The sequence below is a fragment of the Aptenodytes patagonicus genome, chromosome 15 (assembly GCF_965638725.1).
Source record: "Aptenodytes patagonicus chromosome 15, bAptPat1.pri.cur, whole genome shotgun sequence".
NCBI lineage: Eukaryota > Metazoa > Chordata > Aves > Sphenisciformes > Spheniscidae > Aptenodytes > Aptenodytes patagonicus.
In genome coordinates, this window is record NC_134963.1 from 6,510,779 (window position 1) to 6,536,917 (window position 26,139).

The 26,139-nt window shown below is 42.4% G+C and overlaps 2 protein-coding genes across 6 annotated transcripts; both read right to left on the reverse strand.

The window, feature by feature from the left end:
* Positions 1 to 322: 322 nt before the first annotated feature.
* CCDC62 (coiled-coil domain containing 62) lies at positions 323 to 16,532 on the reverse strand. Of its 4 annotated transcripts, XM_076352711.1 has the most exons (13): positions 16,231 to 16,532; positions 15,794 to 15,986; positions 15,017 to 15,183; positions 14,141 to 14,242; positions 13,638 to 13,809; positions 13,451 to 13,552; positions 12,202 to 12,290; positions 11,117 to 11,217; positions 9,763 to 10,515; positions 5,757 to 5,934; positions 4,984 to 5,115; positions 3,243 to 3,335; positions 2,245 to 2,581 (listed from the first exon to the last, which is right to left on the reverse strand). In XM_076352711.1, exons 1-12 carry the CDS (start codon positions 16,264 to 16,266, stop codon positions 3,249 to 3,251), a joined length of 2,112 nt encoding a protein of 703 aa, XP_076208826.1. In that variant the 5' UTR covers positions 16,267 to 16,532; the 3' UTR covers positions 2,245 to 2,581; positions 3,243 to 3,248. The 4 variants fall into 4 exon arrangements, with proteins under 4 accessions (XP_076208828.1, XP_076208827.1, XP_076208829.1 ...); XM_076352713.1 differs by lacking the exons at positions 2,245 to 2,581; positions 13,451 to 13,552 and adding an exon at positions 323 to 1,099; XM_076352712.1 differs by lacking the exons at positions 2,245 to 2,581; positions 3,243 to 3,335 and adding an exon at positions 323 to 1,099.
* A 1,233-nt stretch (positions 16,533 to 17,765) lies between these two features.
* DENR (density regulated re-initiation and release factor) lies at positions 17,766 to 25,999 on the reverse strand. Of its 2 annotated transcripts, none has more exons than XM_076352873.1 (8): positions 25,892 to 25,999; positions 24,426 to 24,540; positions 23,356 to 23,375; positions 22,981 to 23,065; positions 22,235 to 22,318; positions 20,021 to 20,137; positions 18,809 to 18,948; positions 17,766 to 18,043 (listed from the first exon to the last, which is right to left on the reverse strand). In XM_076352873.1, the coding sequence occupies exons 2-8, from the start codon at positions 24,529 to 24,531 to the stop codon at positions 17,999 to 18,001; spliced, it is 597 nt and encodes a 198-aa protein (XP_076208988.1). In that variant the 5' UTR covers positions 24,532 to 24,540; positions 25,892 to 25,999; the 3' UTR covers positions 17,766 to 17,998. The 2 variants fall into 2 exon arrangements, with proteins under 2 accessions (XP_076208988.1, XP_076208989.1); XM_076352874.1 differs by lacking the exon at positions 25,892 to 25,999 and adding an exon at positions 25,616 to 25,634.
* Between the last annotated feature and the right edge of the window lie 140 nt (positions 26,000 to 26,139).

The window sequence follows — 26,139 nt, forward strand, 5'->3', positions numbered from 1 at the left end:
TTAATTTTGAGGCCATTAGTACACGAAGGAAAGCAGGCTGCCATTTAGGTAATTAAAGAGAAAGTGGAAAATCATATGAAAGAGTTAACAAGGGGAAACCATGGCGCGAGTGTTGTATTTCACCGCAATTAATTGAGAGACCGAGAGACTCCCACCCCTTAGCTGCTCCCACACAGCAAAAACGCTGGCGCAGCGCTCAGCGGTGTGGACTTCGCACGGGTGTCCCAAACCGCTCGCAAACCCCACCCGACCGAGTGGCCCACTCGTGTATTTGGCAGTTGGTGTCCTATGTCCCGGAGAACCGTCATAAATTAAATGCTAAATGTGTCGGACAGCGTGTTAAACAGGCAAGAAAGATACAGTAAAGGTGTCACCTTTATTAGCTTATTTCATCTTTTAGTTAAAAAATAAGTTCAAATTGTGGTAACGGGAACGTCTTGCCCAATAGTCAAAGATAAAACCAGTTTAAATGCTAAAAAGCCGGTCACGTGCTTGGCTGCAGCCACGCAGCGCTACCGGAGCCCGTACGCGCACCTGATCTTGTCGTAAGCTTTTGTTAGAATAAATGGCTCCTGACCGGGGAAGAGTTGTTTTGCCCATCTTGTGGGTGACAGCTCTCCCATTTCAACAATGTAGGAGGCATTTCCTGGTTACAACACTAATTGGGAACTTCCTATAAACATTATTCATCTCTCTCTACATGGCACGAACTCCAGAACAAAAACAATAAACTAAAAAAAAAAAACAAAACGCTTGGCTGTGTCATACTCTATAAATATTTCTGAGCCACCATAAAAAAAAACAAGGTAAGGAAAATAGTTCCTATGTCGTAACAATTACACACTTAAGGTTCTTAAAAACAAGCTAGTATTTAACCTGAGCTCTCAGCTATAAAAATAGTTTTGTTAATCTTGGCATAATTCTATGCTTTATTTCAAGATAAAAAATATTCCCACATAGTCACATCTTTTTGCCACTTGAGAGTCTTTGAAACACTCGCAGAACCATGGGAAAGAATTAGGTAACTTTCCATTGCAGCCGACGGGCTGATGATCTTCGGTTCTCAAAATTAATTCTGTATTGGAAACTTCTTCATCCACTGCAGAAAATTAAAGATTTTTATTAAAATGCAGGAACATTTCCTCTAAAATATACGAAGCAATCGCATATATGTCAATTTACTATATAAATTTTCACACTGCAGACAATGAAAACGTAGAGTAAAAATATACAGAGGAGAAAAGTAAACAAAACACTTCACAGAAAGACAGCGGTCGCAGGGACGCCACTGGAGTGTTATGAAATAAAATCTTTCCAGCTTGTTTTGCAAAAAGGAGTGATCTTTGTGCCCCCGGCCAGCCACTGAGGCAGTTTACCAGCCGGGGCACATGCTACGGTGTCCAAACCTGAATGTATCCTTTTACTGATTGCTTTCCTCCTTTGCTCTTCAACTCTCCCCCACCCGATCTCCCTCTAAAGGAAAAACAACCGACTGATGAAAATGGCTACATCACTGCCAGCGAGTTAGGAAATTAACCTAATGTTTATCGGTGCACCTGCCCTCAAATGACTTCAAAGCAATTAAAAAAAAAAAACCCAAACCCAACCAAAATCAATTCAATCACTTCTCTATATGAAATTGCACAAATGTTTAGTTATTTCTGGACCTGCTACCAACTCTGCAAAAGCTGCTTTGGATTTAACTGATCACAGTGATTCACTGCCTTTTAATAAACGAAGAAAGTAGGCATTATGCAGCTGCCAGTGACCTGCACAGTCACTAATTCTTGTCATGGATCTACAGTGAATTGTGGGTACGTTTGTTCCACCAGTTCTTTCTCACTTGAAGCAAATGAGATTGTTTCTGTAGGCTAAGCGTACGCTTACCGCTTTGCTGTATCAGCATGGTGCTCAGCAATTTTGGGGATTTGCTCCTGAAACTTTTTAACATCAGTAGTTTCAGGATGCAAGTCACAGTGCCGGCCTCGATCTATAAAACCTCCAGCTTCATTTACCTTAGGGCTCTTTTTAGGAAAAGAGGAGCTCTCTACATAGCAACCTTACAGCAGAGTAAGGTACGGCGTTCCAGCTACTCAGCATCCATTTCCTACGAGAGCCCCATTAGCGTGCACTAAGCAGACCCAACTTATTTTGCAAGAAGACTTCGCGTCTCCAGACTTAATGCAGACACAGCAGAACATGAGGGTGCTACAAGCCAACGCCACTCCCCAGGGGCCCAGAGGGTTTGGCTCCACGGGGGAAAAACAGTTCAGGGACTGCCGTTTGAATATACCGAGAGAGAAGAACTGAGCACCAGCTCCCCACTGGATCGAAGTTGATCAGTATGAGAAATCCAGTGCCACGCAGCTTCACGCTCCAGCTTGCTGCGTAATAACTTCCCTTTGCAGACATGCGCTTGGGTTGTGCCAGCACTGGAAGATTTCTTTTTGTGTCGATTTTTCCCCCCATTGTTGCCAGTTCTTATTCAGTTTCATGTGGTGGTCGGTATTTTAACCATATCTGGTTACCCTTTTGTCCTCAGAACCAGACAACATGGTGCCTATTGCAAGCATCCAATTCCCTTTAGTAGAACAAATAATCAGAGTGAGAAATTTCCTGATTCAAAAAGAAAAAACAATCTGCTATGGGCAAGGCTGCTTTTTATATTCTGAAACAGCTCTATTCAATACGTTCTACTTTTGGAGCTCCGAGCCCAGGAACAATATGCTAAAAAGGCGCTTGGCTGCGGCACTGAAAAACACGTCCCAATCTCTTATTCAACAATTGATCCTGTTATCTGTAACACACAGAAGGATTTTAACTACAATAAGCAGTATGCAGGTACTCGGGAATGGAGCTGTGAGATCTGACTGCCCAGAGGATGAGGAGCATGCTTGAGAAAAGTTTAATTATTTGACTAAAGGAATTACTTGCTGCCTTAATACCTGTTTGCTGTTACAGTACTCACAAGAGTTTTATTGGAAATGCATTCAGAGCAGTGCACTTAGAATCTTGTGCCAGGCTCATAAAATCATAGGATCATTTAGGTTGGAAAAGACCTTTAAGATCATCGAGTCCAACCGTTAACCTAACACTGCCAAGTCCACCCCTAAACCATACATGTCCATAGTCACCTCAGAAGTCCATAGACTTGTATTAATATTGCAGAGGCATTTTATAAAGAGGGAAACCAAAAAATCAACCAAAAAAAAAAATCAAGTTGAAAACACCTTCATACTCACAGAACATCATAGAGAAAAGAACGGAAGCTTAGCATCTCTTTCTTCTGCAGCAGATAACTGAGTTCTGTGAAGAGCTTCTGCAAGTTCTGTTGTCTATATTGTAATGCAAAAACACTACGTGGAAATCAAAGAACTTAGATAATAAAAATTACAGAGCTGCCGGGTTCAAACTGGCGAGCAGCAAGGATACACTTTTTAATTCCCTCTTCTCCTCCCTCCCCCAGGCAGGGCACAGAATCCAACACGCAGAAATTCTTACTGATTAAATTCTAAGGGTTATATTTGATATATATTATGTTTTAAAGCGCAGCTTAAAACAGCCTCAGGTAAACCTGGTTTTAAGCACAGATTAGCTGGCCTGCATAGATTAACTAAAACACGCTTGACAAGTTTTTGCCCAGAACCACTCTGAAAGTAGATCAAAGTTCTACAGATGTGGTTCACAAGCTGCCCCCGCCAGTAAACACGAGCCTGCTTTATTTTCTATCCACTAAAGCAACCGTTCCGAATGAGAAGCCAATTTCCAAGCTCAAAAATGCAGTATCAGGTTATAAAGCAGAGTCACGCTCGCTACTAAAGGACAGCCGGTTTAGCCGAGCTGTGACGTGCCAACCAGTAAGCAGGAGCCAGGCAGCTGATGGGGCTGGGCAAGAGCCACAAGCAACCACTGTTTTGCAGAGAGCTTTTCAGGAATCCCTCCTACAAGACAGTCTTTGCAAAAGACTACGCTGCTGCTGTCTTTCACGTTGAATGAAATCCTGCAGATGAACTGCTGAACAAAATATCCTTTCAGTTTATGCAAACGCTGGCACACAGCCTTTATACCCTGTCAGTCAGTCCCAGCACAGCTAAGGTTTTATGGTTCTGAATGTTATCAAAATTACTTTGTCTGTTACTTACAGTAACATTGTTCTGGTCAAGTTCATCTAAGGATATAAGGAGTGCAACATTTTTAGAGAGAGGTAATACCTTTCAGGAGAAAGCTGAGGTTTCAGCATGCAGCCTTCTCATTAGGAGTCTGCTTTAAAACCAAAAGCCCAAATTCTCCCTTTGTGATACCTATCAGCACAAGTTTCCTCATTTCTAGTGATGAGTGGTACAATCTCCTTGTCAAACAAGGCAGAAATTCTTAAGGATATTTATGAAAAGAAACAAGTGACCCCTTCTCCAATTACTCCTATTGCCCACATACTCAAGACAGAAACTCCCTAGCAGTGTTCATGCTCATAAAATACATTGCCATGACAGCTACATATAGGTTATTGACTATCTTCTCGGACGCTGCAATGAAGGAATTAAAACTATTAACCCACAAAAACCCTGAAGTTATTTAAGCTGACAGTCTGGTTTAAATTCACATACAAAACTATTCTATATATCACCTACTTCCTATACTGTCCTCCTTCCCACAAATATACCTAGCGTAATAAGCCAGTTCTGAATGCAAGTCATACTTGTGTTTGCTTTTTTCTAGACCTCCTACAGCTTGCTCCAAAATGACTTCTTCCATCTGTTTAGACACATGCAAAAGATAAATCCTGTCATGACCTTGAGGAGCCACAAAGAATCCTATAAAAAAATTCAAGTACTTCATGCTAAGGCATGCAGGAATTTTCTCTTTAGCAAAGCACGAGGAGGATATTGTTTACAACGTCGTAGCACAAGTCAAGCATAAGGGAAAGGATGTTCACAATCACTCTTCCCGGCCACCTAAATCTAGTCATAGGGGAGTAATATGTACCGTATTAATGCTGCTGCTGTTTGGAGTGCAGCGAGGGCTCGCGTGGAGGAGAGTGCTAAGCTCCAGATCAGCAACCATCTGTCGAGACTTGGCCAATGCATGCTGCAGCTTACTTATGGGGGAGCTGGTGTCCTGGAGGAGACAGAAAGTGAGCCAAAGTTATGAAACGATCTTTTTTGAATACATCAAAGGATTAAATCATATCAAGAATCATCACTTTCATTTTGAAATGTCTCAGTTCAAAATACTACAACATAACACTGCTCCAGGCTCTGCCTAAATGCTGGTATTTCTAATAAACGCAGAGGTCTTTCCTAGTGTCAGCTTTTTAACCTATCTTCACATGCATGTATACGCAGCGCACACAACAGCAGTACTTCAGTGATAAAGGGGAGAATAAACAAAGACAGGAGAAAGAGGGAAAACCAGGCAGAACAAGAAAGAAACAGTGTCCAATAGCTCGTGATAACTGTGTCCAAGTGTACTCAGATATTGTGCTTTACTGGAATTACCAATTAGCCAGCATCCATTACCCTAAAGCCTTTCGTTTTGAAAGCTTATCTTTTTTTTTTTTTTTTAAACTCACTTATGCTGTCCAAGACATACTGAGACAGCAAGGAATTATTTAAAAAAAATATTTTACCACCTTTGCTTTAAGCCTGCTGTCCCATCATTCAAGTCCCTAGTTCTTCCACGCCGGCAGACATTTGCTTTCCTATCGTCAGTCACAATTCCCCTTAAAATTCAAGTACATTCTGCAATAAAATACTGACCTGGTCCGTGGTAGCACTGCAGCATCTATTTGTTGGCTTAGTCACGGAAAGGCTATTGATCTCCAGAGGGAACTCTTCATCAGAGAATTTCTCACATCTTTGAGGCCTGTCTCCTTTCTGGGTGGATGTCAAACACGGAGAATCCAAGTGAAAAGAATTCAGATCCACATTTTCTTCACTGTTAAAAAAATTAAGACATTGCTGGAAACAGTATCACCATCCTTTTTAAACTTTCCAAGGAAAATCATGGGACAACATAAATAATTATGGGCCCTGAGCCAAGAAAACCATCAAGCACGTGAGATTACTCTGTTCCTCAGAGTGGTTCCCATGTTTAACAGCTTCATTAGATCAGTTTCATCCTCTGAGGGTAACAGTTTGACATTCAACCAGTTTCAAGAACAGCTACATTACCACGTGCTTGAGTATCTATTTAACCTTGCAAAGATCACACAAAAGGCAATAGCTAGTTCCTCCCAATACTCTGGTACTCTTCCTTCTCTCGTACCCTACTCCCTTTTTTTTTTTTTTTTTAAATCAACCATTCAGCAAATTAATATTTGTAGCTGTACTTTTCAAGGGAATTTCACAGCCTTTTAAAGTCATCATCTCACTTCAGAGATCACAGGAGAGCTTTCCCAAAGAGGCTTTATTTTATTTATTTTTAAATACAGCAGCAAACAGTGAAGTGCTGTTGGGGCAAACTGTGATTAAGCCCAAAACTCAGTTGCCTGACTACCATTTCAGTGCAGAGTTGAAGAATACGATCCATTGGCACACATCTTTCCCTAGGTTTTAAAGCAAACCAAAATATTAATTTAGCACTAAGTGTATCTGAGTGTATTTAGGAATATCGGAAAAGCAATTTAAACGACAGTTAAAGCAACAAATCACACCCTGCACGTTATTACCTTCCGAACACTGACTCACAGCCATCCCAAGCTTGTCCTAATACGAAAGGTCTTTAGCTCTTAATATGCATGTCAGACGATTGAAACTTTTCTTACACCTTTCCCAACTGAAAGTTAACTTTATTATAGCCTACCCTAGAGAAAAACATTCTCAATTTCAATTCCTTAAATCACAATTTTATCAAAATGTACCAAATCCCTCACTCAGCTCCAGCACCAATTAATCACAAATTAAGACTAGAACTAATAAAGGCTGTAGCACATTAGAAACTATCTTGATCACCCTACCTAAGCCCTCTTCCCCTGGGATCACCTGTCCCCTGTGCTGTCTTTTCACACAGCACTGAGTGCTGTCTGTGGCTTGTACAAAGACGTGCCCTGGTTTCTGCTTGCAGTTACAAGCTATGCGGCGAATTTCGTTTTCAACTGCTAATTTCCACTTCATACAGTTTTTTAAAAGTAAATACAATAGCGACCATCTCCCCAAATAAAACATCTCTGTATTCATCACGCTTCTGAACAAAACAGAAGCGCAGTGCTAGCACTGCCTAGAGCGGGTAAATAATTAAAAAATACGTACATTTTAAAGAAAATACTGTCTTCAAATGTACAACATTTCATTAAACATTCTCTAGATATAACACATTCCATACCTGGCAAGACTGTTACAAAAACGCTTATTTTTGAACGACATTCAATCTAAGAAAAAGTCCTTGTGAGAGATGCCAGCTCAGAACTGTCTGCTGTGTCTCATTTCACTTCTCTTGTAAAACACCGGGATACAATAGGCTTTTAAGAGAGAAGAGCTCATGTTTGTGAGCTTCTGACGAGGAAGGGCTCTGGAGAGATGTGAGGGAACAAGCTGTAGCAGCCTAGAAGCAGGGGATGCGAGGCAATGCAATGGGCACAGCCAGTTTTGAAGGATACACAGGTTGGGAGGGAGGGGGGAACACAGGTTTGATTTTGAGGGAGGGAGATGGCTCAAGGAACTGGTGGCTTAGTCCAGCCGGAGCACACTGAACAAGTAACTGCTGACGCTCCATCTTTAAAACCAGAATTGAGATACAAGTCCAAAGGCAGCAAATGTTGGTCCAACATAAATGAAGTCGCTAAGTCAGAGCACACAGAAATGATTCCTGCGCTACAGTATTTCACAATCACTCTTGCAGTTGGATAAGGTTATTTGACTGTGTTAATAGCCTTCTTGTCGGCTGTTCCAGAATTCAAGAACTCATGTCAAAAATATTTGCTGGGCTGACAGGGAGGTGCCAGCACCCTTCCCTACACACAAAATACATCATCAGCACTACGAAGCCAGCAATGGAAAACTGGAGGATCCAGATTCAAGTCCCAGAAGGAATGCTGTGTTTGGGCTCTGCCATTAATGCCTTAAGAAGAAGCCCACGCTGAAGACTGCAATACTACGGCCTTCCTCCCATTTATGGGGCGAGAATTTATTTGGTGACAAGTCAGAGTCAGCAGAGGCTGGAAAGCAGACCGCCTGGGATTTGCACTGAGTCAATCCATCCCCAATTATCAGGGCTCCCAGGACCAAATGTGGGCATCAAGAAAACTTGATAGCTCAGCAGCAAATCCCAAATGGGTAGAGCAGCCCTCCCTCACTGAAGGATATCTGCTCTATCTGCATTGCCTGGGTTGAATTTGTTCCTTCTCCCCTAAAATCCTCTTAAGGACAAGACAAAAAGCAAAAGCAGTTTTCATGATTCAGCCTCAAAAGAGATTTGGAGGGATGGCAGCGTGTCACTTGTGCTGCTGGGGGAGTAGATAAGAGACGTCAGAGTAGACGTAAGGGGAATGGAGTCTTTAATGATTTATGGACAGTGGAAACTAGAGAGAGTCCACACACAGCGTGAAGCTCAGCTAAGCTGTGTGGGAATGTGCCGGGACAGCATTCTTTTTCAATGGCTGCCCATTCACCTTGTTTCTGAACAGGTCTGTCTCACTGCAGTAACAATTTCTATAATATTTTTGTTTTAAAAGCAACACAGAATGAAAGCGTCTGTACATCAGATATTTCCATTCCATAACATTAATTTGTTTGGATGTTGGGCAGACTTGCTGGCTAAAATCCTTAGCAGGTTTAAACAGCTGTTCATTCACCGTATTTGTCAAACTACCAGCTGAAAAGCTGCTACTCCTTCTCTTCTCTGTCTAAAAGGCAGCTACGAAATCTCTGTAAAACTTCAGAAATCCTTCTAAAATAGAGCTGGTAAGTCAGTTTTTGGAAAGGAAATAGAGGAACCAACACAACAAACCCACAGAAAGTCACAGCTCTGAATGCCCTTGCTTGTGCAGGCATAAAACCACTTCTATAAATGCGAAGCAGCATTTATATCTCGGATACCTTCCAATACCACTGGGACACCCGAGTATTTTTCCGACACTTCTCAGCATTAGAAACCTCATTCTGCTCATCCCCAACCACATGTCCTTTTCTCCGCCCCCAGTATAAACACAGGGATCGAGTCCCATGAACAAAGACGCACTGGAGAGCGGACAGATTGCCGTCCTTTAAATCTTGCCATCTCATTTTCTTGCCCTGAGTGAGGAAAGCAGCCTGTGCAGAAAAGCTGTGTCCTACATTCTTGCCCAGCCACCGTGTGATTTCTCAACAGAAATAACACAGTCACTAAAGCATCAGACAAAATCTAGGTTTGTTTCTTGCCTTATAGAAACATCACTGCAGAAGTCCAACTCTGGTCAGAACACATTTTACCCACCAGATTCACAAGCAACATCTGGAATTTCAAAAAAATCTGAAGATTTTTTAAATCTGCATTTTCCTCAATGAGTTTATTTGGCAAGTTATGTGGTATTGCAGCTTCTCCTACCCACACAGCTCTTGGGGATAAGAGATGCGAAAAAATAAATGCATAAAAATAGAATCATGATACCTTAGAGCTATTTTAACTTACTTAAATTTACTACTTTTCAAGTTGGTAGACTAGTTTTAAAACAGCAGTTACTTCAAGCATCACTTAAGATAATACAAATTATTGAGAGCTCATACACCCAAGTCTCTACGTAACTTTGGCTTGTACCTATCTATTTCTTAAATGTAACAAGCACATAACCTTTTTGAGCTGGCACATTTCATCTCTTGTGCAGTCTTGAGGCAGTCGCAATCTTTTCCATGCCATATACTTCCATCTCCTTTTATGGGTTTGAAAATCTTCAACCATTCCGGATCTGATACTGGCTTCCACCATGCATCTTTTTTTATGATGAAGTTTTTACTACAGGAATCAGATTCAGACTTGTGAATTGCAACAGGAGTCTCTCTGCTTTTTTGGCCAAACAGAATTCCAGTTCTCTCTTCCCAGGTTTTATTTTCATTATCAGTTTTGTCAGATGTGATGGTGTTCTGGATCAAAGTACTTTGCAAATCTACACAAGAACTGACGTTAAGCCAATGCTCATATTCAGGTAAAGGTGACTCAAAGGTTTGTTGGTCTCTGCTTTCCACTCCATTCTCAGAAATTCCCCTGTTACTCAATGGCCTTGTGCTGTTTGCCTCACAAAATACTTTGCTGCCTAGCTCATCGGAGCTTGATGCAACATCCTGCTTTTCTTCTTCTTCTTCCGTAAGGACAGCCAAGACTTTCACAACTTTTTGACACTGGTTTAAGTACGCTGAGGTAGTTTCCTCCAAGTCTGATGCATTCAGTAATAGTCTATTATCTACTTCACACATCTCAGAGGTGGTTTTTACCCTACTTTTTGGAACTTGTGCAGTTCCACACTCCTCGCATATCCCGTGGGTGCCCTCAGTCCTAACCGTGTCTGTCTCGCTGTTACTTTCAGGGGCAGAGAATGCCATACCTATGCTACAATGGTATGATAAAGAAAACAGTCAGAAATACTGCATTTAAAGAGCATACATAACTGTACTCAAGGTTAAAGCTATACATTAACCAGAGGCTGTAGCCATGGTTCTGCGGTAGTTCATATGCCAACAGGCAGCTGTATCCTGCCAAAACCCGACAGAAGTCTGCCCAGATTTGGCTGTTACTTTCCGAAATCAGTCTGAGAGTTCCCTCATGTTTTATACAGTGTGATGATTCTATCTGAGCCTCCAGGGTGTGCACCAATTTCCTAATCTGAAAGCAAAATAAACTTTGATTTTTAAACAAAAGCAGTAGCGGGCCAGATTAACACCCCTACCTCCAGACTATTCAATTTTTTTAAAAAATCATTAACTGTCTGGCCTGCATACAACGCTTTATTCTGTGACCGATACTCATGGTGTCTCCTGACCAAGTTAAAAAAAGGTATCTGACAACTTCACTGGACGTTTGTGGTTGAGTCCAGCAAAGCCATCTTGACACAGCACACATCTCTCTCAGGATGTTAGTTGTGGCTGAACAGTGAAGTCTCTTTCTGAGAGTAAACTACTAAAAAAAAAAGAGAAAAAAAAAATTACTTTACCTCCTTTCATGTGCTGCCTTTTCATGCTTTTGCCTTAATTCCTGAGAGCTCTCCAAATTGACATGAAGAAATTGCAAGTCACGCTGCTGTTTTACGTAGATCTGTTTAAAGATAGTAACGCGCATTAGTGAAAGTCTGGAGTGCAGGAACATTGTCATCAGGCACTAACTCATTGCTTGTCTTCCAAAAATATCCTCAAAACATTTTTATAAACCAACACCTGTAGTCAAACTATTGTCAAAGCCTTTCAAATCTAAGGGGCCACCTCTGCATGTATTTAGGAAAATAACATTTTGCAGCAATAAACAGTATTTTTCTTAGAAGACTGCAGTGTTCTTCTGAGATGGAACCACATTGAACCATAAATACAAAATCATTACTGTTATTTGATATTCAATACATGTTGTTATTACGTTGTTCAGAGGTTTGCAGAATTACAGGACATGAATGACGATCATGGCATTTGGCTTTCACTGCAGGGAATTTTTTGTAAAGCTGATGTAGAAGGTAACATACCGATCAATTATTTGCAATTAAAAAAAAAAAAAATGGAACATGCCTTGAGAACCTCAAATGAGTGCAGGTGAAAACACCAGTTCTAAGTCTCTCTTGAAAAACAGATCTTTCAGTACACCATGCCCCTTTACGCTGCGTGAGTTCACCTTGGGCATGTGTGCGAGGCAGCCGGCCCCACTCCCGCTGCCTTTCACGTGGTTCCTCGAGCCTAGCACTCTCGGGTTATACATACGCACCGATGAACTGTTACCTCAACAGGGTGCCCCATCTGACTGCTGTGAGGGTGGCATTACACTCATTGTAGGACCAAGTAAATACAATTATACAAAAAAGGCTAAAAGCACATGTAAATACAAGGATTTGTACCATGGGTTTTTAATTATAACAACAACAACAACAACAAAAATCAACATTCTGTAGGGACCCCAGCAAGGCAGAAACAGCAAATTTTGGGTTTTTTTCTTAATTAAGAACAGCTAGATCAAACTTGTTATACTGTTCCAGGCAGATCTGATGTTATTGAAAAGTGCCTTCATAATCTCAGAGTAGAAACATAATTAGGTTTGTACCTGTCGCAAACTTGACAGTTCTGTGTCAGTCCGCGCTTGTTTAGACTTGGCAAACTGAAGAAGTTGATCCTTTCTCTTTGCTTTCTCAACTGTTTCAAAACATATACAATTTTTTAATTACTTAAAGCGAATAGACACAAAGCAAGTACATTTGTTAACACGTATGTCTGTAGCAGTGGAAACAGGTACCTAACCAAAACAAAAGCATTTTATTAAGATCAATGGGATCTGTTTCCCTTCCAAATAAAAAGAGCACAAAAACCGTAAGACAACTAAAAAGATCAAGTATTTTCCTTGGACTTTTCACCAGCACCTAGCTTTATTTTACTAGCAGCATTATTCTGCTTCATTGACTGATTCATTTTACTTTTTCATGTTAACATTCTTCCATGGAAAGGAAATTCAGTAATTAATTCCAATTCATGCCTTGTGCAGGGAAGCGCTGGGAAATACTTCCCATTACTATTGTTTTTAAAATAATGAGACATGGATCAATATTTGGCAAAGGTAATGGCAGATAAAAAGCGATTGGCAAGTAAATCACCTCACAGCAGAGGACATCTTTCATCACCTAATCTTTCAAGGTATATATTGCTTGTCTGTAAGAATACTGCAGCAACCATCAGCCTGCCTTTCTTATCCACTGCAGCACAGAAGAGTTCCTCTCTACCCAAAACCAAAGCGAAGATATCAACAGATAGCAAGCTGCAGTTTTCCAAGTCCTGCATATTAAACCAGTCTAAACCAAAACCATCAGTTAAAGAAAAGCAAGAGAAAAAGATGGTTTGTAAACATACTGCTTCCATACAAACACCAGAGGGAGCGGAGGGGCTGGTAATTTCGTAGGGCCTAAGCTTTAGGTTTTGCATGTGGCTTCTTTTCGGTAGGTCACCATTTTCTATGCAACCTGTGTCAGAAGGGAGAATGCCACCCCCATTTATTGCGTTAATACCACAGGAGTCACGAAAGCATCAAAAATTTTCAAGAGAGAGAGAATCCTCTGAGCTATTTATTCCTCCATGCGTAATCATATTGGTGAACTTTGTGCTTTTACAAGATTTTATAAACTGTCCCTGCAGAAGCCCTAGATACTGCTTTCATGGAAGAATGACACACAAAGCCTTTATTAAACTGCAAGAAAGGTAGATAAGAAGCTGCCCCCTTCACAGATATTAGTGAACTGTGGTTGTCTAGAAGTCTCTTGAGCTGTTGAAAGCTAAGGCATGAAAAGCCAGCTGCCCACGCTTACCAATAAGTGCGAGCTCATTCCTCAAGCAGCCATTTTCTTGTTTGAGGTGAGTGATTTCTTCCTGCTGCTTATTATTTTCTTTCATCTTTTCACAGAGGTCATCTTTAAAACAAAATGTAGTATTTCCCAGAATGAAAAGGAATCATGCTGGTCCACACTAAACTAGGTGCCCAGTATAAACATTTACCTTTCAGCTTATTTGTTTCAAGTATTAGTTCTTTCAGTCTCAGTTTGAGGTCTTGCTTTTCTTTGTTGAGACTGAATTCCTCCATCTTTGCTGCACGCAATGCACTTTCCAGCTTTTTGAATTTAGATGTAAACTCAGTAATGTGATCAGTTGTTTCAAGTATAGCCTCATCCTGAAATACGAAATGGAACGTATTCTTGATTATTGTTTTATCTTCATGAATGGATTTTGACAAAACAACAGTACATCTTACTGCAGTAGTTATAGCTACTTCACAGATTTTCTTCTGAGCTCTTGAGAAAATAAGTAAATCAAAGCCGGGAAACAAGCTCGTTTACGAAAATAAACCAGTTTATTGTTTGCTGACCACTTTTCCCTTCTCAAACAAGGCTAAGAATTAAACAGCAGTGAGATCAACAGTGACTAAACCACTGCGGTACAGTCACCAATAACTCCACTGCAGTTTGACCACATTTAGTGCCTGATGAGACGACAGATGTTACCTTCAGCTTAAGCATAGTAAGTAGCTCCTGTTCTCTCGCTTGCAGCTGGCCTGTTTTAGCAGACAGTTCCAAAACTGAGCAGTGGAGACTTTGATTTTTCTCCTAGTGAACAGAAGTAAGAGTGTCAGCTACTACTTCAGTGATTCAGAGTTGCTATTTTTCCAGTAAATGTGTGCACAACTTTATTTAAACATCATGAATGGCAATGTGGGATTCTGAGCAAGCCGTGAGGATCTGGAGAAAAGAGGACTGGAGTAAACATTGTTCCCCAATTTGTTACAACCACACGTGCTTGCAATCAAGGATCTTAATATCCTGCATGTCTTAAGTCAAGCCGATTAGACAGATGAAAGCACACAATACTGCTTTACTGTATTACATACAGGGGAAAAAATTATCCCAATAAACACATCATTGCCAAATCACTTAAAAAAAAAATCCAGAACCCTTAAATACCAATTATTTTTATATCCTTAAACCTTTTTCAGAATATTACAGCTCATCATAGTAGTCAAAGCTGTAAATCAAACTTTCTGGAACCTCCCAAGCAGGTACCAGTACCGTTCCAGGGGCCAACACTGCCTTTTGCAATCACAGCGCCTGACATTTTTGGAGGCAAGTGGTTCTGAGCAGTGCTCCCCAAAACTAAGCAAACAAACAGCAAACTCCAAATCCTAGCTTAAGAAAGCTTTTCTGCCGCTTTTTTTTCCTCCCAACACATCAAAGCCTTATCTTAATCTAACATTACTGTACTAAAAGACAAATGCAACTCAAGAGCCTTAATATGAAATATTTATTCATTAGTGAAACTCACAAATGCCACTGGCATTCTGTACATACATGGACTGCAAAATCAGGCCATTACTCAACTCCTACCTCCAGAGCCTGACAGTGAACAGTTGCATCTGTTACTTTTTGAGACAGCTCTTTAAACTTCTGTTGTGTATTTTCAAATGTTGTCTTACTGTCATTCTGCTGAGATTCTAAGAACTTTAACCTTTTGGTCAGTGATTTTATAATTTCATTTCTCTTGTTCAGCTCATCTGAAAAGAAAGGAGACAAGGTATCTGTGAGAAAACAGCTCACTATCATGCAATTTTTCAAATCTCAGAAACAATTTAATCCAGTGTTTCAAAATCCTGCGATTCAGGAACGGATGCTCGCATCGCATACTCTGACGCAGGATTCCCTAGCTACCCAGGTCAGATGGAATACAAACTCTGTGGTGACCTCTCTACTATGGCTGTGAAACAAGACTATTCAGAGCTGCCAGGTGATTCGCCGGTTGGCTTGCGGATGATGTCAGAGCTGCGCAGCAGAACGTCAGAGCACAAGCTCTGCAGTACACCAGCATGTTTGCAAATTGTTCTCTTTCCCCACATTTATTTAATCAGATTTTCTTTAAGGAATCCACAGGAGCAATTTACATATTCAAACGAGAAAGAGCTATCTGATTATCAAAGCCCCTTCAAGATCAGATCACTTTAGTACCATCGCGGAAGTTTTGATCTCAGGAAGACGACAACCAAATTTAAGGCCAAAAAGTAGGAAACGGTTCCTTGTATGATGCAAAACTGCTATTGAGGGGTCTAAGCACCTGAACGTACTTAAAAGACTTAAAAGGGTCTTATTCTTTATACACACAATACTTACTGTTTAGTAAGTTGCATCGTTCTGCTAAAGTCAGTACTTTTTGCCGGTCATCTTCCCAGGCTAGAAGCTGTCTCTGATGCACTGCCACCATGTCATTGAGTTCCTTATCACGATCTTTCAGTTCTGCAATTAAAAACTGGAGTTCTTGCCTCTGTTTCTGAATGGTGCTGTTCTCAAGGCTTGGGCTAAGTTTCTGTAAAAGGTAACACATGGAACACATTTCAACATAAAGAAGAAGCGACAAATTCTCTGATAATAAACTTGACGTTTTAATTTAAGTTAAAATATTTTTATATTATAAACAGAGACCATTCCAAAAAGTTCCTCATGCTTGTGGTACCACCTGTGGTCCCTGACTGAAACCGTTGGCGGTACAGTGAGTAATTTCATGTTCAAAATAGAGCGCTCCGATTGTTAACTGTACTTTTATTCTTTACCTGGGGCGAAGCAGAACGCGGCAGCGGTGAATTCATAGGGGTCTGGGGACCAGAGCGCTACCAGGCACTGGTGGATACTGGTAACTATTTATGACTGTAACGTTCAGCATGGAGGCTGCCTCTGATTTAAGCGCTACATGGTTACCCGCCGAGACTGCTGCTGACCCGGCAACCCTGCAGGAACGACAAACGCCAAGCCGTTGAGAAGCGACCGAGGCGGGGGCGCGGCCCTGCGGCCTCCCACGGCCTGAGGAGGGCCCCGAGGTGCCACCAGCACGGGCGAGCGGCCCCCCTCCGCCGACCGCTCCCGGGGCAGGCCTGCAGGCCCCCCCCATCCCCTCCCGCACGGCGGGGCCGGGGCCCGGGGTCCCCCCCGGGCCCTTCACCCTCCCCGCCGCTCCCGCCCGTTACTCCGCGCCCCCCGCCAAACCCACCGGCGCCCTCGCCGTGACGTCACGGCGGCGCCCCGCCCCCGCCAGCCGTTGAGTGGCCGCCTCGGGCGACGGTTGGGCAGAAGCTCCGCCCCCCCCCCCCCCCCCCCCCCCCGCAGCCCTAGGACGGCGGGTTCGAGTCCCGTGCCCGCCCGAGGCCGCACTCCGCCGGCGGGGCTGGAGCTGTCGGGAAAAACGTGAGAATTAATAAAAATTTTAATAGGAGACGAGTAAGAACCCGACTGGCTGTTACAGGACGGAGGTAACTACCCTGCTCGGCTTTCAAATGGAACAACTACAGCGACAGTTACCCCGTTAGAGACACCATTCTCAACTAAACCCATCAGCTTCTAAACAAAAAACCACAGAAAAAAAGAACTTTACCGGTAGAGGACAGGGTGCACGATGCATCACCCCCTTGGGTTTGACCTCATCTAAGTTTTACAGTGACAGGAGAATGTCAGTTCCAGGACTCTGCCGCCAGGGAGCATTTAATGTTATTAAACGGAGCAGTGAAATACAAAGCACCAAGTCGATGCCTGAGGCTGTCTGCAGGAGTATGGAGAGCAGAGCAGCACAGCTGGCACCCCACCTTACCTGCTGCGTGAACACAGTTCGTGGAAACAAACAGTGGTCACTATAAAGTTGTGTTAATTACTACCATTCTTGAACTAGCAGTATGCTAAAAGCACAAAGCCACTAAAATTGCCTCACCTAGAAGACCGGCAGGGCTAGGAGTTCATTTGGAATTAGGAAAACAGGCTAAACGTTTCAGACATATTCACACGTTCCTCAGTGTTTCCACTTAATAGAATACAATAGTTCAGTTGGAAGGGACCTACAACGATCATCTAGTCCAACTGCCTGACCACTTCAGGATTCATTTTCCTTTAATTGTTAACAAACCTTTAGAGCGTTTGCCCCATTCTAAGATTTTATGCAGGGAAATCAGAGGTACGAGTTTCTGTACATTAGCCACGTGCCTTGTTCACTTAAGTTCAGCAGAAAGGACAGCAGATGAAAAATAAGCTTTTAATGACTTAAATTATTATTTTCCTGTAAGATTGTTAGAGGAAAGTAGCTGTAAAGAAAACAGAAACTGTATTTGGTGAGGAATAGTAATTTTATTTAAATCTACTTCATGCGTAAGCATGATAGAACCCCAATTTAACTTTGGCAAATATCACAACAAAAAAACCAAGCAGCCTATACAGAACAGTGAAAATGCCAAGGATACGGGTTCTCCACAGTTTCACTGCAGAGCAAATGGATTTAGAAGCCTCACTTTGGCTACATCATTTATAACCATATAATTAAATAAAGGTAGTCTTTCACTCTCACTTCTTGACTTCTCCAAGATCTTCAATGCTATCATCATCCACCTAGGACAAAAAAAAGGCCAAAACACAGCATATTAAGTATATTTTCTTCTTACGTGTCTCACTCAGTATTCACCACTGTACACATAATGAAGCGTGGGAGAAGTATACGGCACCATCCGAGACTCCCTGCTGTAAATTCTACGCGAGTGACGTGTGCCTATAGGACACAGCTGAATCTACGGGGCTCTGAATAAAGACAGGCCTACAGTTATTTCAGAAAGAACCCAATCGGGAGATAACCAGAACGAGGGAGAGTCAAAGAAAGCGCTTGCGATTACAGCAGCGCAACCAAACCTCTCAACCGTCGACATTTCAGTCCAACCCAAAATTAGCTAATCTCTTCTTCTGAAGCACAAGTGTGTGGTTTTGTTATTTGTTTTTGTTTTAATTTTGCAATATTTTAAGAGATTTTGAAAAATAGGATGGCAACGTAAGAATACTTAGGCATTCACCATTAAGAAACGGTCACAAAGAAGCCACAGGTGACAGCTGGACTTACTCCGACATGCCTTCCTCACTGTAGTATCCACAGTAACAGCACTACATGTTTAGGGAGTTAATGTTTCTTGGACAACGGAAGCAACATTTGACTTCAAGTTTCATCACTCCTTAATCTAGTCATTCATAGGTGGGAACGCAACAACTGGTCTTTTATTTTTGCACAACAATCTGTGCTGCGGAAGATGAAACCCTTTTTCAAAATCACCAGAAAGTCACAGGCTATCGTGGAAAACGAGCGTTCTGACAGAAGAAAGGGTTTATTACCTCAGGCCACTTCTCCTGGATTACATCGATAATGTCATCTGTAAAATCCCCCTGAATGATGATTTCGTCTTCTCCTGTTACTGAGGCACCGCAGGAAAATTTCTGAGCAAAAAACCTTTGTGCTTCCTTAAGATCAATTTCTGGTGATGGGAAAATGGACAGTTTAAGTACAGTCATTGTCATAGAAGTATTTTCTCAAGTTTAAAACCAAAATCTTGTTTTAGCTGTTGAAAAACTAGTGACAGTTTACAGTTAAAGCTTTGCTACAGAAAGCAAAAGTCTGCTGTTTACATACAAAACAACTGACTACAAATCTATCAAACTCTTCAAGGTAAAAATCGCTGAATGTCCTCTGCACATTCTGTTTCCACAGGTCTATCCTACACGCACTCACCAGAAGAGCACACGCAGAACTGTTTAAAAAGCACCTCCGGTTCTGAGTAACTTCCACAGTTATTGAGCAAGTTTTTCCATAGAAGTGCTTCAGTATGCTCTTTTCAGAAACATGTCCCAACAATTTTTGAGACTGGCTTCCAGCACAAAGGTACATAACCAGTTCAGATCAAGCTAGTGCATATTACTGATCCCTCAAGAAAACTTGATGATACTCTCATGCAGGAAATAGGTAACGTATCTTGTTAATACAACCAAGGTTAAAACTTACCTTTTTAACAGAATTCGTGGTCAATGTGTGAAGTAAGATGTTGTTATAAACGCCAAGTGGCTGTTTGTAGCTGAACCAAAGCTACGCAGGACAGCATTGTTAGTGTACTTTGGTAATAATTTGACTGCCTTACTAGAAAGGCAGTGGAAGCCTTACTTAATCAGTCTCAAGAATAGGTAAAATTGTCAAGAACATATTTACAGGTTTGATGGAAATAAGAAACTTTTTGAAATTACACATGTTTATAATTAAAGACAATAGACCACTCTGAAGTCTAACAAGGGAACTGCTATGGGAAGCCCTGTTTCAAAAAAACCTGCAACCCTATTTGTTTGCAAACACCATGGAAATAAGGACTTTAATAATTTCTCACTGAGGGAAGTCGGTGTACCTTCGGCATGCTTTGGAACTGCTAAAAGCACCTTGGGACTTTCACCTCGCACAGATGGAAGCGGATCGCTCCATGTAATACAACCAGAAGAAACATGAGGTTAAAGGCAAGCACGTGTGAAACCAACAAAACCCACAGAACAAAAAAGTCAACTCACCAAACGTTGCAAGGCCACATACTCTTGTGACATATTTTTTCTTTGCTCTAGGAATTTTAGCTATTGTAACTTTCTGTGGTACAGTCTTCTTTTTCTGTTTTATCTGACCTCTTCCACCTTTAAAACAGAGTATAAGGTCACATAATTAGTTAAATGATGTCACACTCAAAGAAAAAAGCATATAAGGTCAGATTTCATCTCTATAAACAAAGAAACTGTTATCTCCCCATCTGTGTTGGTAAAAAAAAAAAGTATTTTGCACATTGTCTCACATTCAGGTTTTCTTATTATTATTGAAGAAAGGTCCCATGTCAAAGCCCAATATTACAAGAAATAACAATATATGCATGTCAAATGTGCCTTCAAGTACAGCTTGCCCAGCAGAACCCTGCTACAATTATCAAAAAAGGGTTTTTCCCCCCACTTTACTAATCACTGCATTTGGTCTACATTTAACCCCTCTTTCAGGAATTGTTCTTTGGTTGTAATCCTAGGAACAAACTGTTACTTTAATGTTTTTCATGAGTTTAACATCTTTAGGGTTTGTGACCGAGGCAAAGCAACTTACTCACGTCCATTTACTGAGGCCACGAGGACGTGTCTACTCAGGCTGCTGGTTTAAACAGCAGATTAAGTTCTAGATATCCGTGCACGACCCCAGTATGAACCATATATCTATCCATGAGCTAGCAGAAAACACCCGCCTCTGAAAAAGAAGCCAGCTACAGTAGTTGACTGCCAAACTTCCACATGATTTAACATCTTCTTTCTTATTGTCTGTTTCTGGGCCAACCTGAGGGAACACTTCACGTATCAGGCATTTATTAGTCTGAGTAAAGGATGCAAAAGATATTCCACTCATTAGGATTCTTCAAGTCAGATTAAGATCTCTGTTAACTTTGTATACAGTCATCAAGTCACTCCAGGGTAACCAAAGTTTCACATTCTCGAGCCTTCTCAGCATGAAAACCTAAAGAATTTATGACAAGCGAACTAACCCCTTGTGACTACTTTTTCTAACATGCAGCACATTCAATTCTACATTATTATAAATTGGTATCCAGTAATTTAAGACAGTAAATTTCTGTCTTAAAATTTCTTCAGTAAATTTCTGCAGTGTCTTAGTTAAGTTTTTCCTCACCCTCTCTCTTACGGTCAATCTTATACCATCATACTTAACACCATACCGTAAGTTTTCATGAAACTTTAGATTCTAGGAGAAAATCCCTAAATATTTTAAACACTATTATTTTAGAACCAAAAACCAGACTGAAAGCTAACCATACCACCCCACACAATAAATTAATGTTGAAAGAAAATGTCCTGAAGTCTCTGGGAAAAGCATCCAAGCTACAGAACGTAAATTATTGTTGTCACTACACATAGCCTACTGACAAGGTAAACATAACTGGTTACCAAGAGACAAAAATAAGACATCTGCAGCGATATGTGGCTTAAAATCTGAATCTTACTGGGCTACTGACCATAATTTCTGAAGCACTACAGACACAACTGACACTCCACAGGCAAATGCGTATTAACAACCCCAGCATTCTGATTTATGCTGGGAAGTATGTTAATTAATTAAACAGAAAGAACTCCAACAATAGAAGATAAAAGTGTGTTTAAATTGTTTCATATATTTTATATCTTCCGAAGTTGGTTTTTGAAAATGTTTTTCATTAGTATTGCTGGGAAGAGACATAGTGTTAATGGAGACATAGGTGACAGTACTAAAAGCATAAAACCAAATCCTGTTACATGAATACAGAGGAGGGGTGGAAGGAAAAAAGGCAAAAGCAGTGTCATGAGGCATTAATAGAGGAAAGCAGGCTTTGTTCTGCTCCGCAAGCAACCTACAAACTGCTGTTAAACAGGGCAGAAACAAGTATTCTGGGAGGCGTGCCAGCTCATTTTAGGCTGAGAGGAATTACTCCCTGAATAAGGGCAATAGCAATGACAGGAACAGTGAGACACATGATGCAGGTCATCTTTCACTTGCTATTACTACCATCCAATTCTTTCATCAGCATATATCACTGCACTAACTCTGCTACCACTGGAAGAAAGGTACTTGTATCTTTTGTGCAGAGCCAAAGCGTAGCTAACAACCAAAATGCAAGGAATCCGTGCCATAGCCCAGACCAGCAGGTGAGAAAGGGACGCCCCAAACTGCTTATAAATCGGTACCACAATCAACTATTTAGACCTTGCCTCTCTTTTGCTTCTTCTTCTCTTCTTCTTCTCCCGCAGTTCCTTGGCCTTCTCCAACCCCAGCTTCCTGTTTAGGTGAATTTTCTTAAACACATCAGAAAGGAGCGGGGAGAAGAAAGAGAACAAATTTAGTGGTCAGGCAACCACAGCCTCACAGGAACAGGAAGTAAGGTAGTGATATTTTGCTAAATCCGTAGACTCTTTGCTTAAGTGCAGCGGCCCCTTGACTGATGCGTGTTACAACTTCATTATAGTACTTACGCAAACTAGACTTCAGAAAAGCCTTCGCTCAAAGATACAGTTACAATTTCAATACAATCTCTTCACATAATTTCCACAGAGAGACAAAAATTAATGATAGGGTTAATATTGAAATTCCAAATGCAAACGAACAAGTTCCCTCTTATTAACGACCTTTCCTCCAGCCACCCACAGTAGACTGGACAGACATAAAATCCGATAAACTAACTTTGATGGGAAACAAGTGCATGGATGACTGGTTACAGTAGGAACCTTAAGAAAGCTCAAACATTATTACTGAAACTACACATTGTTTATTCAGTGTTTTCTGACATTATCAAACATATTTTCCACAGCATCCAAAAGCATGGCAGACTCCTAAGAAAATGATTAGCTTTCACACTTGATACAGCGGGAAAAGGGAAGAGATGAGACCTGGACAAGCTCAAAGATTTCTGAATATGTCTAAGGGCACATATCAGTTAGAAAACAGAGAAGATTCTTACCTACTGTAAGTTTTGCAAACTCATCTGGAAAATTCTTTTCTAACCATTGTCTGCATTTAGTCACATCAGGCATGTATTCGCAGTACTGGAGAAGAAAGGTCATATGAATGTTGTTAGCAGAGTAACTACAAAACACGTCACGAACAAATACACCAAAATATATCTGCAATTCAGCCCAGCCATTTCTCCTTAAGATGACTGAATACCAATACTACACTGGCGCATAAGAAACCTCGTGCCATCCTAAAGATGACAGTGGCTGAAGCCCAGAATTGCCACAATTACGAAAAGCCAGAAAAGATCAGAAAGAATCATCGTAGTCAGGAATCATAGGACAGAGGAAGAAACTCTGACAACAAAAAAAAATTAACTCACCTCTGTTGGCAATGAACAGACTGGAGAAAGAAGGGAGGGGGGGGAAAAAAAAAGAACAGATTACAAAAAGAAGTTCTCCACTTACAGCCTTAGCTGTCAAATTCAAAATGGTATTTTAAAGTTAGAGATGACTTCTTACGTCATAACTTCTGGTTATAACCACACATTGACTCAAAAAGATTACTTTATTGATACCACTCCACATTTTAATTTTTCTGTCATTAGTCATTTGCTCACACGCCCTGCATTAGGATAAAACTATCACAGCAAGAGCAGTCAGTCAATGAAGGAAGGGAAGGAGGTGCCTACAGCTTTGGGAAAGGTTACAGAAAGAAACATTAGTTCTACCAGAGGCAAAAGATATACCCAGTAAATTACCACGTGATTTGGTTAGCTTTTCTTTTTCCAAGAGCTGCCAGTGTCCAAAAGAGGGGCTCAGCCCCAGAACACACCCAGACCAATCGTGCAGACTTTCACGCACAACAGAGATTCTTTCCTAATCCCCTGCAACTGTATTCAAGCCCAAAGCAAAATAACATACCTATCTGAAAAACATACCTGTCAGGATTATTTATTTCCCTTTACATTTCATCCACATAACTACAAATGTAATGAGTAAAGAATAATTTCATTAATTCTAACTTTAGTTCTTATTGTCATACCAATGCTCAGAGGCCTTTTCTGTGCTAAAGGCTTTAATGGCTTTTTGCAGGAAGAGATCTCTGCTCAACAGTTCACAGTCTGAGCACCACTCCCACTAATGCAACTTTTACACACAGAAAGCCGTTGGTACCTCCATGTCTCAGACGGAAGACCCCTACATTTCACCAAAAATGCTTTAGATAACATACACAACACAAGCTATTTCAGAGACAATCAGAAAGGTCAAGCTGACCATGGTCTAGCTTCTCAATAAAAGCTGACCAAAAGAAAATCTCCGCTTCTCTCATTCTTTCTGCTAGGCTGCCCTGACCAAAAGAAAATCTCCGCTTCTCTCATTCTTTCTGCTAGGCTGCCCTCACAAACAGCACATTATAAGAATCGTGGACAACCGCCCCTTCAGCACTTGCCTCCACAGTAGAGAACCCGAAGAGGATAGTCAGCATCTGACCTGGCACCGCTCCTTACGTCTCCTCTGCAGTCAGGGACCACAGGCTCAGCTACATCTGTGGCCATGTCACAAGCCTGGAAGTCACAGAACAAAAGAATCGGGACCTAAGTTCTGGGTTGAAGTTATTCACATCTTTCCCAACTCAACAAGAATCCCAGAGACTGACGAATCCCAGAGAAAATGGGTACAATGGTAAGAAGAGCAGGAGAGATCAGGGGGGAAAAAATAGGAGTCAAGAAATAATGAAAAAATATGGGGAAAATGGCTGCAAAAGATACCAAGCAGTATGCAATTCTAGCACATAAGGGGAAAAAACCCAAAGTGCCACAAAATGCAGCATAAAATGAAGAAAGATCTGCGAGAACACCACATGGAATTACAGAACATACTGGGTTAAGCAAAATGTGAAGTATCATGTTAAATCAGTGGTATATGAACAGTAAATCAGTGGTATATGAACAGTAAATCAGTGGTATATGAACAGTAGGTGCACTGGGGGAGTAGGGGGAGGTACTGCCAGTATACTAGCAAAGAAAAGGGGTCATTTAAATCAGTGTCTGAAGAGTTTCAATCTGATCCTGGGACACTGACAAAAAACCCCAAACACCACAAAACAAGCAAACCAGACTCAACCCACTGATACAATTAATAATGGTTTGCACGCACACGTTTTCAGGCAAGGGGTTTAGAAAATAGGACTCAACAGGGAAGAGGTTTACAATGCATGAGAAGTCCCCCAGGATCACGGGAGCAAGGAGGATACGTGTGCGGAAGACTCGGAGCCAGGATGTTGTGCCCGGGCAGTGAAGAGAGCTGAGGGAAAATGCCAGGGCGCCAGAGGTGGTGGGGTTCGCGGTAGGGAGACCGCAGGGAAAGGCGGCAGAGGGTCACGGTGAGGGGAAGGATGCTGGAGCACCCACGGAGATCCCAAACGGGGGAGGGAGGGCGCTGGGTAGTAGGGGATAAAAGTGAGGGCAGGTGGCGGGGAAGGGGAAGCGTGCTGGGGTACCAGACGTGATGGGGGTCACAGACGTGGTGGGATGGGGGGGGGCAGAACTGAGGGAGAGGAGGGCGCCGGGTACCTGAGGACGGGCAGGCTCGCAGTGCGGGGAGGGTGCCGGGGCTGAGGGAAAGGAGGGCGCCGGGTACCTGAGGAGGGGCAGGCTCGCAGTGCGGGGAGGGCGCCGGGTACCTGAGGGGGGAGGATGCTGAGGTACAAGAGGCGAGGGGAGGCAGAGCCGCAGTACCGGAGGAAAGGGAGGGGAGCTGGGGGAAGGATGCTGGTAGCGGGGGGGGGGGGCCGCCCTCCCGCCGGCCGGCGGGACGCCGGGGCAGGCCGCCCGCTGCTGGGACGGGGCGGCGGCGGAGCGCGGCTCCCGCAGAAAGGGGCGGGGGAGCCCAGGGGAGGCAGCGGCGTGGCGTTACCCGGGAGGCCCCTCAGGCCGCGGTGGCGGGGAGGCGGCGGCTCCTCCTCCTCCTCCTCCAGCGGCGGCGACGGCTCCCGCACACCGCGCGGCACGTGCGCCCTCCCCAGCGCCGCCGCCGTCTCGCGAGAGCCGCGCGCCGCCGGAGACCGCGCGGCGTGACGGGGAGGGGCGTGGCGGTGCGCGGTTTGAGCCCGCCGGCGCTCCGTACTGGAGAGGGTGCGCGCCGGCTGAAGCGTGCGCGCCGTA